The 13,078-nt window shown below is 46.0% G+C and overlaps 1 protein-coding gene across 1 annotated transcript in view; it reads right to left on the bottom strand.

Moving 5' to 3' along the window:
* The window catches only part of EHMT1 (euchromatic histone lysine methyltransferase 1), a 67,804-nt gene extending 57,783 nt beyond the window's left edge, over window positions 1–10,021 (bottom strand). Inside the window, 1 exon segment of the mRNA XM_087944297.1 lies at window positions 9,957–10,021. Coding sequence (XP_087800423.1) covers window positions 9,957–9,977 — 21 coding nt within the window. The 5' untranslated portion in view covers window positions 9,978–10,021.
* Between the last annotated feature and the right edge of the window lie 3,057 nt (window positions 10,022–13,078).

Raw genomic sequence — 13,078 nt, 5'->3', positions numbered from 1 at the left:
CACCTCCTGCCGTAGATTCCCTGCAAATAATTCTAAATAAAAATAGAAAAGCTGGCCACCATTTAATGAAGGGGAAAGAGAGAGAGAGGAAAAAAAATGGTAGAAGAGAATGAGAAAGCTCCCCCATTCAGAGCTGAGTCAACTCAGCCTGCAAAAACCAAAGCATGCAAAAAATGGATTGCTTCCTTTGGGGTAAATCCAAGCTGCCTTCCAAATCTGGCCTCCAGAAGAATAGATAAAAGGATCGAACAGAGAGAAAGAGAGAGAGACAAACATACACAGCTCTGCTTTGCTATTTTGGTTGACCGAGCCTTTTCTCTCCAACGGGTCTTCTGGAAACAGCCCCTGAGGAAGGACCTGCAGCTGGAAGAAACGTTGCAAAGGGGACTTGGAAGGGGTCGTACCTCCGTAGCCTCTCTGCGCTGGCCTTGGGGGCTTTCATGGAAGGCTTTTGGAGAGGCCTGGCCTACTCTCTCCACGAGTTTAAGCCCACGGGTAGATGGTGGAGGAGAGCATGCTCAGCGGCCAGCTTTCTCGTGATGCCTCCAGAGGCCCAGCTGTTGCATTGCAAGCCGGAGAAAGAAAAGAGGAAGTAGAGGGAAGGGAGGAAGGGAAGGAGGAGGAGAAGAAGCAAAAGGAGGAGAGAGAGAGAGAGAGAGAGAGAGAGAGAGAGAGAGAGAGAGAGAGGAGGAGGAGGAGGGAGGAGGAGGAGGAGGAGGAGGAGGAGGAGGAGGAGGAGGAGGAGGAGGAGGAGGAGGAGAGGAGAAAAAAGAAGGAGAAAAAGAAGGATGAGAAGGAGGCAGAGGAGAAAGAGAAGGAAAGAAGGGGAGGAAAAGGAGGAGAAAGAGAAGGATGACAAGAAGGAGGAGACGGAGGAGGAGAGGGAGAGGTAGAAGAGAAAAAGAGAGAAAGAAAAGGATGAAAAGGAGGAGATAAAGAAGAAAGGAGAAAGAGAATGAGAGAAGATGAGAAGGATGCAGAGGCAGAGTAGAAAGAGAAGGAGGGAGAAGGAGGAGAAAAGGGAAGAAAATGAGAAAGAGAAGAATGAAAGGAGGAGAAAAAGGAAGAGAGAGGAGAAGGGAGAGAAGGAGGAGAAGGAGGAGTAGGAGACGGGGCAGAGGTGGAGTAGAAAGAGAAAAAGGAGAAGGAGAAAGATGAAAAGGAAGAGAAAAAAGAGGAGAAGGGGTAGAAGGAGAAGGAGGAAAAAGAGGAGGATACATCTAGAGGTGTCCTAAAGACAAACCCCTTTTTGCACGCCAGAAGGCTGGCTTGATCCCCCTCTTGGTTTTTTGCACCATTTTGTCCCCATTTATTTCCAAGGCAGCCAGATGTTTCCAAGGAAAAATCAAAACTTGTTGTGGAGCAAAACGAGAGAGAGGCTGGAAAAGAGGAGGGATCCAAGGCAAGCGCAGACGTTTTACCTTCCTCAAAGGAAGCCCATCCACCCCAACCTCTTGTCATACCAGTTGAGGACATTTGGGAAGGGGGAGCGGGACACAAAGACTCGGCCCCAACATCTGGAGAGGGATCCCCAAGCGAGGAGGAGGGGGGGAGAAATGTAAGCCCCCCCCCCATTTTTTTAAATCTAGACCATGTATATACACATCTCTCTGCATATGTGTGTGTGCGTGTGTGTGTGTGTGCGTTCGTGTGTGGAAATTTTAACGCTTCAATTGGGGTTTTTTTTTCTGTTTCTATGACAACATGGATTTATGGGTCTTTGTGAAGAGGGAAGGGTAGGCTTAAGATAAGAACGGGAAACGGTTTGCATATCCATCCTATCACTTCCACGCCATTTTTGTTTCAAAAGCCCTCAATGGACCCCTCCTGTAAATAAAATTTAAAACAAAAACAAAAAAAGGAGGGAAGCTCCCCCTCCTTTAGGAAATGTCACCTGCTAAAAATAAAGAGGGCTTTTTTGTGTGTGAGAAACCGGACCAACGTCCCACCATGATTTATTTCGGGGAAGCCTCGGCCTGAAACAGGTGCACCCAAGAGAAAAAAGAATCAATAAAGGAGAATGATAAAGGGTCCTTGGTGCTCTCTTGAACTTGGGGGTTTCCTCGCAGATGTTTCATGACCCAACTAGGAAACATCATCAGGGCTAGAAGGGAGTTGGGTTTATGGGAGGAGGAGGAGGAGTGTGGGTGGGGTCCTTGGTGCTTTCTGAGCTTGATGGTTTTCTTGCAAACTAGGTTTGGGTCATGAAGCGTCTTCAGGGAACAGCCCCAAGCTCAGAGACCACCCAGGACCCCACCCACACTCCTCCTCCTCCTCCTCCTCCTCCCATAAACCCAACTCCCTTCTAACCCTGATGACGTCACCTAGTTTGGGTCATGAAACGTCTTCAAGGAAAACCCCCAAGCTCAGAGACCACCCAGGACCCCTTCTAGGAAGGGACTCGCCCTAAACGGTCCCCAAATATGAAGAACCGATAGGACCACTAAGGGATCCCCATTGCACAACTCACAGGCTATATAAGAACATGAAATGGTGGATTCGGAGGCACAGAGCCTCTGTCTGTTGTCAAACACAAAAAGCTCTCTATGACAGCAGGAAGCACAGGGCCATTTCAAACAGGTTTGACCTGGATTTTGCACAACACACACACACACACACACACACCATAAGCAACTGTTAAGCTAGGCTAAGCATTGTAACTGAAGCTAACCTTTGGAGTCTACCCACAAGGAAGGGTGTAGGGGAAGCCAGCCAAATCTTGATTATTATTGCCAGACTGAATTATTATTCCAGACAAACCTGGTCATCTGCAAAGATTTGGGAGCTGCAGACACACACAAAAACAACAACCAAGCAACGACAACCCGTTCTGCCCAACCGTCCGGCCCAAAGACATCTTGAGAAGTTACAGGTTGGAAAGCAAAAAAAGGCTTAGTCCTCGACTTATGACAATTGAGCCTCAAAGTTTCTGTCTTGCTCATCAACAAAGCATGGTGGTCGTTAAATGATTGTGTGGTCTCGCTTTACGACCTTTCTTGCCCCCAAACTGAATTGCTGCAGTTGTTAAGTGGGTCACGGGGAAGTTAAGGGAATCTGCTTTCCCCATTGACTTTCCAGGTTGGAAAAGGGGGAAATCGCACGACACACACACCCCAAGAACACGGCAACCGACGTAAGTACATGCCAGTTGCCGAGCCTTCGGATTTTGATCACCTGACCATGGAGATGCTGCCACAGTCTGAAAAAAATGGTCACGGCTTTTCTGAGGGACTTCGAACGGTCACTAACTGAACTGTTTTAAGTCAAGGACTACCTCTACACTCCCAAGATCAAAAATTCAAGCTGTCTGAAATATTCAATATCCTTAAGACTGAGCGCTCTGGTTATTTTGCTTTACGGCAGTGGTGGGAATTCAAAAAATTTTACCGCCATTCGGTGGGCCTGGCTTGATGGGCGCGAGCGCGAGAAAAGCCCACTTTGGGCAGGCGCAGAGGCAGGCGCTCCGACTCACCTCCTGCCAGCCTGCCCTCTCCCGGTTGCTTCAGCAGCTGCGCCTCCAAAGCAGGGACCAAAGGCGAGTAGGGGAGCCTGGGCGGGCGGGCAGGTGGGCCCAACAGCAGAGCGGTGGAGAGAACAACCCGTTCGGTCTCATTGACGCTACGGGCTGGGCAGAACCAGTAGAATACCACCACGGCTTTACAGTCAAACCTTCAGAGGAGCAAAACAGCAGCTAAAATACAGAGCTGATGGTTTTATTTTTAAAAGAAGGGAAAGCATAACTTTTCTTGTACGTTGTTTTTAACCTCCCCTCAAAATATTTTAAAAGTAGTAAACCAGCCACGAAAGCAGTTTGAGGAATGGCGGCTTTGCTAGTAGGCTCTAAACTTGAGGAATAAAGGAAGGGAAAAAAAATACCAGTAACTCCCACACACACCTGCCTGGCAAATAGGAGATTTATCACAGGGGGGTAATTACAATCCTTAGAGCCATAATGTAGGGATTTAAAGTTATCAGCTCCTGGGTAATGAGCAGCTAAAAGAGTTAAGGGACTGCAGAAAAGGCTTTTAATCGCCCTTATTAGACAAGTAATGACAACTGACAGTAAATTAAAGCCCTCCTTCCCCAGCCCTTCTTGCTCGGGATCATGTGGGAATTTGGGGAGGTGGTCCTTAAAATAAAAACATCTAATTCCTTTTAGAGAACGGTCAAGGAGAGATCTCATCCTTGGGATATAGATCCAGATATTTTTTAGCTTTCGTGCACCGATCCAGAATTCTGTCTTTCGTAAGGATGCACTCTTAACTCTTTTGCAGGGATAATGCCCTCATAAATGGAAAATTTTGCCTGGCCCAGGAGCTAACCATAATAAACACCTGGCCTTTATAGTTTCAGAAAAGAAGCCTGTTGTTTTGTGCCCAGTCACCCTCGGTGCACTCTTAAGGTCGTTCTGTGCTTATTAAGCCACTGAGATAAACTTAAAAATAGCTCCCAGGTCTGCAGTTGAGATAGATGTGCATTAATTAAACTGGTGTCTTTGGAAAAGGAGAAAGCAGCAGCATTGATTTAGGGGGCTGGGCAGCCAAGGAACGTTGGTCAAACCGCATTAAATAACTTTATTAACCTAGCGTGTTAGCAACTCAACTGAATTAGTTCTCTACTAGGTGTCTTAAATGTGATTCCATGACATAGAGAGAGAGGTCAAGTGGTTAAGGAGACTTCTAGTCCCGTCCCCCCCCTTAGCAGTGAAAGCCGGCTGGGTCACTTTGGGCCAATCCCCAGGAGATGGTGACTTTAAGATATTGTTTCTCTTCTGCCATCCTGCTTTTTGTCTTCATTATGGAATTTACATTTCATAAAACATATACTTTTTTTTAAAAAAAGACATGATTAAGTCTGCAGGTAAGGTCTACCTGGAGATGTCGACTTCTTCTGCTGTATAATGTATAACAGATCAGAAAAGACAAGCCACAAGCAACTCTGGGGGGAGGAACCCATGTCTGTTGAATTTCCACCAATATCATGCACGTTTTTCTTCCAATCTGGCAGTCAGAAAGGATGAGATGCAGCATGCTAAAACAGGCATACTATAAAGCACTGGAAAAATGATTACGCCTGCTGGGGTGTTCAAAACGCTTTATTAATCCGCGGCAAAAGCAAAGCAAAACAAAAAAAAAAATATCTCTTCTCAAGCCAGTGAAACCAGACCCTTTTGCAAAATAACCAGGGATGTTATTCACCTGGGTAGTAGTACCCACGCCTCGAAAACACGTAGGAAAACAGCAATATGCTGCTCCCCCATTTTGGAAGGAGTAAAAAAAACTAGGCCACAATGTTGCCGTGCAGGAAAATCATAAACCGGGGGCTATTGACTGAGCTCGGGCCCAAACTGCCACCTTCAGCGGATTCGGCTGACTTCATCTTCCCTGGAAAGGATAAAAAGGCTTGCAGTGGTTTGCTTCCCGCACCCGCTGTGTTTCCAACCCCTGCTCCATCGAGGCATGGGGTGGGTTTAAAACACAGCCCACACCTCCAACCTGGCCCAGTGGCTTCCCTGGGCTCCACGTGGACTTTTGCTGAGGAAGGAGAAAGGTCCCCCGTTGACTAGACCTAAATGAGATCCTCCTTTGGGACATAGGTCGTCCTTACAACAATTCACTTAATGACTGTTCAAAGTTGCAACGGCACTGAAAAAAGTGCTTTATGACTGTCGCAGCAGTGAACTGCAACTTGCTGGTACAACACAACACATTAAGGCCTAAACCATGATTTGCAGGAATCAATGGCTAGGTTCACACATTACAGTAGGGGTCTTCCAACTTGAGAGCTTTAAGACTTGTGGACTTCAACTCCCAGAATTCCTCCTCTTCCAGTCATGTTAGCTGAGGAACCTGGGAGTTGAAGTCCACAAATCTTAAACTTGCCAAGGTGGAGGACCCTTGCACTTCAGTCTGCCAAATCCAAGTCAAACCGCTTTCGTTCGCTGCGAGAGCCCAGCCAGGACCTGAACGCCAAAAGTGCCTGGTAGCCCTGAAGATGCAAAAACGAACTCAGAGGGAGAGCGGCTGGCTTCTGCGAATAGCTCGATTATAGTCACTTTTCCAGACTAATCGAGGGGAAAAGTGTTTATGGGAGCCACAAGTCCATTAAATGCAATTTCAGGTAATTGACTTAATTCACCTCCTTATGTAACTGACACCATTTTTGACTGGGAAACTGATGGCAAACATGACTCAGCAAATTGTATGGGCTGCTTCAGGAACAAAGGTCTTTGGTCCAACATTTGGGGAGGGGGTGGAGTAAAATCCAAACTAATTTTTGTTCGCCGCATCCAAAGACGCACAGAACTGAGATTTTGCTGTACAGAACAACCCCGTTTTTCTAACTCCACGCAAGACACGACATGCAGTCTGTGAATCACACCATCCAGATATCTCTATGTGTTCGTGTCCACCAGGGTCAGCTGCTGTCTTCAGCCTCTACTAGTATTTCATCTTCCCAGCAGAAATCCGAATTGGGCTCTGGCATTTACCGCAATGGCTGCTGTCGTATACAATATTCAAATACGGGGAAACCTCCCCCTTGTCTGTTCCTGGATCTGGGGCCAGTCAAACACTCGAATCCCTGCCTCACCCAAACCCACAAGAACCCCCGATTGCACAAGGAACGAACACCTCACGTGGCTACAGCCCCACTCTAGCCAAACCACGTCAATGCCTGCCTCTTCCTGGTTGTATACAACCTCACCACCATGCAAGCCGCAATATCTGATCCCGTCACTGTACAGCGATATTTTTCTTTCCTTTTTTAAAACAAATTAATTTTTTATTTTAAAACAAATCCATCTTTCAGTTATACAGTGCGTCGGCTGGGTACATATATCTTGTGCAAATGTTTGTATTTTATATACATTGCTTATTAAGATTACATTCACGTTACAACCTTCTCAATCTTATATATCATTATAACAATATCATTTAACTTCTTTATTTTCCAACCATTTATAAAATAAATCCCATATCATACCATATTCCGCTTCTTCTTGTTCTCTAATTGCCAATGTTAATCTGTTCATTTCTGCACATTCCAATATTCTCACAATCTCCTCTTCCTCCTCTGTCGGAATTTTTTTCATTTTGAGCAAATACAATTCTAGCTGCTGTTAATATATGGATGATCAAACATATTTTTTCTTTACTATATTTTCCTTTCCTGAAATGAAATTGAGTTGGCTCAACGGCCTTGAAACGGCAACGACCACCAGAGTAAAATCCACAGAGTCCTCGACTTACAACAGTTCATTTAGTGACCGTTTGAAGCTACAACATCTCGGAAAAAAGCGATAGGACCGTTTTTCACACTTACAACCATTACAGCATCCCTGCAGTCATGTGATCCAAATTCAGGTGCTTGGCCTCTGACTCGCATTTATAACCGTCGCCGTGTGTCCAGGGGGGTCACGAGATCCCCTTTTGCGACCGCCTGACAAGCGAAGTCAATGGGGAAGCCGGATACGCTCAAGAACCCTGCTACTAATTCAACAAGTGCAGTGATTCACTTAACAATGGTGGGAAGACATGTCGTAAAATGGGGCAAAACTCACTTCACAAATAACTCACCCAGCCACAGAAATTTTGGGCTCCATTGCGGTCATAAGTCGAGAGATATCTGCATGATAAAAGATGGGTCTGTGTGACAGGCATTGGGATCAGGGTGGTGCCTTCCTACGTTCACCCAAGTTCGTTCAATCGTCTTGCTAAAATGAATCTCTTGATGCCTCTGTGGAACTGGAGGCATCTCAGGGACGTGAAAATGTGATGCTACCGTCTTTAAAAAACTGCCTGTTACTTTGCTCGCCTTAGGAACACCACACCAAGCGCTCTCTCTCTCTCTCTCTCTCTCTTTTTAAATGGGGAAATTGAAGGTTTATCGCCTTTTGTCTTCCACTAAATGCAAACGGGATGAATCGTTTCTTTTTCAACTCTGCAGGGCCAGAGGGCGCGCAGCCGTTTGTACAAATTTTTTACAGTTCCACATTGTTGTCTATACAGCCTTCGTTTCCAGCTCACCTTCCTCACCGCTGCGGAGTTGCTAGAGGCAGGAAAGGAAGTCCAAGAGTTTCTTGAAGGCAGAAGGGCCAGGCCTTCCGCTCAACGAGAAGGCAGGGTTTGAAACGGCACAGTTCCGTCCAGTGAATGTTTCTGTCTCTAGTGGTGCGTTAACGGAGCTGTGCCTTTTCCATCTCTGGAGAGGTTCGGAATTATGAATATGACAGCTAATTGCCACTGTGCCTTCCAGGAAGCTGGCAAACACCGTTTTCTTCTAAAATGTCTGGCACTTAAGAGGAGATAGCTCCTCCAGTATCAGAGTGTATAAATGGGAATATTTAGAATATTTAACATTCCCGGTACAAATGGGAACATTTAGAAAGCATATCCATGCACCCCGTAATTCCTCAAAACAGGAAATTTGCAAACTGGTTAATAGGATGCAAATTCCACAGCCAGCCAGACAGTTCCTAAACAGTCGAGGATGACCCGTATTCAAACGTCATCCTAAATTATCTACTTTAGTTCCGTACGTCATTCCTGCCACAGATAAAAGGAAGTTAACCACAATCCCACAGAGAATTAAAAATGGGGTTCTCTTTATTTTTAAATTCTCTTATTCTGTTATATTTGAGGACCTTTTTCCCAAATTCCAATTTTAATCTGTGTTGAAACACTGGACCCCATTTCAACCACTCTGCAAACCCACCCATTTCTTTTATAAGGAGGCCTGGAAAGAGGCCAATGCAATCCGAATTTCTATTTGATGGCGGATCTGACTTAGCAGCAAGCAAAGCAAAGCATAACACACATTTTTCTAGAGGAACCGGTGGAAAAGAACACTGATTTTTTCCCCCAAGTATTGTGTTGAAATGTAAATAATCCTGAGGGAGGGTGGCAATCTTGTTTCTAAACCTGACTTTTAAATTGTTTATATTGGGGGGGGGGAGCAAATAACCCAAAGCTGCAACTATATAACCAGCTTTTGTGCCTCACCTGAAGCTTCAACTGAAGTTTTCAAAAAAAATTCAGGAAAGCGGGATTTAAAACTCTGATTTGCAAAGGCTTTCAAAAGAAGCAGGCCCTGCTCTTCAGCGTCGACCCTCTGCTGTGCAAAATGTAAATCACAGAATTTCCATTCCTTTTGCATACCACCACCAACTTTCTGGGTGCATTGGACTACAAGCCCCATCATCCCCAGCCAGGGGAACCAACTTAGAGCAACCAAGCTCCAAACAAAATAACGCTAAAATCAGCAGGGGGAGTGAAATGAATATGCATTTAACCTCCCGGCCATTGCACAGTTTGCAAAGTTAAAAGCAATGAATGAGTGCTTTGCAAGAAGGGAAAGCAGGGCCCCGCCGGCTGGGCAATTCATAACAGCCCCTGGGCCCCGGGCTCTGAATAAGACATTAACAGCCCTGCCTTAATGCGCTCCTTCTCCGCCTGCTGCCAGGCTTGGCCCCGCCCACGCCGCCCGGGCCCCAGACCGAGCATGGCGAAGCGCCAACTGGGCTGGAGAGCGGCCACGCCGGAACCCCGGACTCTGGGTAGCGGCCGCCACTTGGCGAACCCGGGAACCTGCATAGCTGTCGCGCTCGGGGAGAAGCTGTGAGGGAGTGTTGGATGGCTATACAGGTTCCAGGGTTCTCCTTCTCCTCCTCCTGCCCCCGCCCCCTCTGCGCCACCTTCACCCACCCCTTTTCCGCACACAATGGGAGCGTCCCCGCTCATGCTTTCTATTGGGAGGGCTGGGCTGAACCATGCGATAGCGGGGGGGGGGAGGGTCTAAGGAAGAAAGGAGGAGGAACGCGAGGACCGGCGCAGCGCTGGAGGTCGGCTCGGCTTCCGAAGGGCCGTTGGAGGCTCTCCCCACCTCAAGGCTAGTCTCCTCCTTTCGCCCCCCCGCGCCTTACAAGGGAGGTGGACGCACCCGGTGCCCACACTTACCTCAGCATCCACAGTGGCCATGGCCGGAGCAGCCCTGAAGCGTAGCCCCGCCCACTTTTCGAAAGCTCGCTGCGCGCGGCTCTCCCTCGGCCCCACCCCTCTTCATTCATTCGCTCAGGAGGGGAGAGCAAGCACGCCTGCGCGGCCGCCGCCAACCATGGAGCCGGCCGGGGCTTCATGCCGGCTGTCATGGCTGCGCCCAGCAGCAGCAGCAGCAGCAGGAGCAAAATCTGCCGTATGGAATGGGCGGGGCTTGGCTAAGGCAGTCAGGAGAGAAAAAAAACCTAGAAATTGCATGTTTCTCTATAATAAATAATAATCGTATTTAAAAATAAGTTTCACCGCTGGAGGGGAGCTCCTTGGGCTATTTGCATCTTTGCAGAAAGAAATGCATTTTTGAAACTTTTTTTTTTATAAAATCAAGACATAAAATAAACATCTGGCTTCTGGGTCTGGTTTTCTTTTACCCTGCTAAAAGTTAAAATTTATTTAAACACTGGGACACATTTGGCCTTTGATTCCTTGCCCTGCTAGAGTGAAAGCTCTCCTGACTTTAAAGCAATCCGGAAAATGCAGGAAGCAATTAATTTCTCATGCAAAGTGGGACAGTTTTTCCTTCCAGTTGTACAACACAAAACGTGTATAATACAAAACCAACAAACAGATTAAAATGATTGTTTGTTAAAACTCTTTAATTTCCAAGCTTTTCGGGGCTCTGTAATAGGTTTGGGCCTGCTAATGTCATCCGTCTCTGGCCCTGAACATCATCCCAAATCAACCTTTTCAAATCCTAAAGGAGATTTTTTTTTCCTACAAAGTTTTCTCTTTTGCAAATTCAAAGGTGCAACATCTTTCAACTAAATGAACAATTAAGGCAACTCTGTATCTGACGAAAAAGGAAACTAATGAAGAAACTGAGCTGTCTGTTAATGGCGTCCCTATTTTCGAGAGGAGCATCGTTTTGATCCAAAACAGGCACTTTCTCTGTCTGCAAAAGAGGGATGTTTTAGAGGTTCTGCAATACCGATCTTTTTCCAGAAGTTTTTTAAAAAATCAGGGAAAACTTTGGTGTAAAGAGAAATCTTCCAAACAGTTTGGTGGGACAGAGATTGTTCCAGAAAAAGCTAATCAGATGAAGGAGGGTTTAGCCAAGTTAGAAAAGGAACACAGACTTTAAATGCCAGGATTTTAATCATGGTTTGTTGAATAAACCACAGCACTGCTCACATACTGTGTGCAAAGTCAAACCCTGATCTCTAGATAGCTGGATTTATTTAAAGACTCAACCTAGACCAAACTAGCCATAACAAGAGTTGGGCTTTATGCATGCCCCTGTTGCTTGTCCCTGATTTTGTTCACAATACAACTTTTTTCAAGAACTCCATTCTCTTCCCCATGCAATTCTTGCATCATTTTACCTGTGTTGCTTCGCAGGGGGTGATGGGTGGGAAGGTTATTCTCTGAGCTTATTAGCTAAGGAAAGGTTTCATCATCCCTGAATAGTCACTGCAAACATGGCACCCTAACGATAATAAATTTTCTCTGAGATAATAGTCCTAATTACAGTACTTTGATAGCAAGAGTTTTTTTTTAAATTATATTAATAGACTACTGGATTGCTTAGAAATACATGCATCCAATTGTCTAGTTAGAGGAGGAAGAAGAAGGAGAAGGAGAAAGGAGGAGAAGAAGAGAGGAGAAGAAGCAATACAACTATTGAGAGAAGCAAGCAAGGCTGTAAACACATCAAACTCTGAAATCTAAATTTAAATTCCAAACATTCTGGTTGGGAATTTTAGAATCACCTCACTGCTGTGGATCAAAACCTAATTTCCATGGGTGGTAAAAGGAGGCCTTGAATGGATGGAAAGCCAAGAAAATCTTCCTGGTGGATCGGAAGAGCTAGCTGAGCCTCTCTGAGGAGGGCTTGTTTTGGATCAACCCTTTCAGTATCCAGTATAACTTCACATCTCCCTCCAAGCAGTTGAGCCCACGGATCTGTCCAAACCGTGAAACCCCTTTAAGCTTCTCCAAAGGGTTCTTGGTCCAAGGTAAAGAGATAGTTCCGCCGTGGAGGTGAAAAGTCAAAAAAGCAGCCCGGGTTGTCTATCAGCCAGAGCAGCCTTGGGAAGCCTCAACAGATGCAGGAGGCCAGGATCGCTCCAGCAAAAGAGCAGGATTGTTAAGTAACAACTCTTGGCATCTCTTGAGTGCACCAGAAGAAAAAATAAATAAATAAAAGACACAAGACTGCAAACCTTAGCTTTGTTCCGCCAAAGTAGGCCATTAAACCCAATCTTTTTGCAGAGGAGGGAAAAAATAGGGAGACAGGAATGAAACGCTACTGCCCCCCAACGGATCTCTCCGCAGGTTTTCATCTCCAAAACTCCTCCAAAATAAAAGCCCGTTCTTTGTAGCTTCTGGCAGCCATCAAGAAAGACTGAAGTGGCCTTTTGCAGATCAGAAGCCCTCCCCTTTCCCTCCCCAAAAACCATGGGGAGCAAGGGCAGGCCACCCTGGGAAACCAGACATTTCCTGCAATGAGTTCAGACGGAAGCTTAAATGAATATGTATTTATTAAGTCATGCCTGATGAATTTTGAATGAGTTTAGACTGGGGAAGCCTGTGAGGTTTACGTGGGATTTGTCCATAAGCTTGAAGGAAAACTCAAGGGGATGTATTATGCAATTAGGCTTAATTTTGCAATTGCAAAATAAGGGAGAGTTGAATATATCCAGCTGTAGAATGAACCCATTCTGAATATTTACATGAAAAAGGCAGGAGACATGAGAGCAATGTTCCAATACTTGAGGGGCTGCCCCAGAGAGGAGGAGGGGGTCAAGTTGTTCTCCAAAACACCTAAAGGACAGGCAAAGAACAATGGATGGAACTGGAGAGATTCAACCTGGAAATAAGGAGAAACTTTCTGACAGGGAGAACAATCAACTGATGGAACAGAAGTTGCCTTTGGAAGTTGTGGGAGCTTCACCGCTTGAGACTTTCAAGAAGAGACTGGACTGCCCTCTGTCAGAAACGGTGTAGTGTCTCCTGCTTGGGCGGAGGGTTGGACTAGAAGATCTCCAAGTTCCCTTCCAACTCTTGTTTTTCTGGCATTCTTGAGT

The sequence above is a fragment of the Notechis scutatus genome, chromosome 15, assembly GCF_049901735.1.
Source record: "Notechis scutatus isolate UNSWTSFEM ecotype Mainland chromosome 15, rNotScu1.2, whole genome shotgun sequence".
NCBI classification, from domain to species: domain Eukaryota; kingdom Metazoa; phylum Chordata; class Lepidosauria; order Squamata; family Elapidae; genus Notechis; species Notechis scutatus.
The sequence above is the reverse complement of the archived record's forward strand: the minus strand, read 5'-3'. Positions and strand labels throughout refer to the sequence as shown.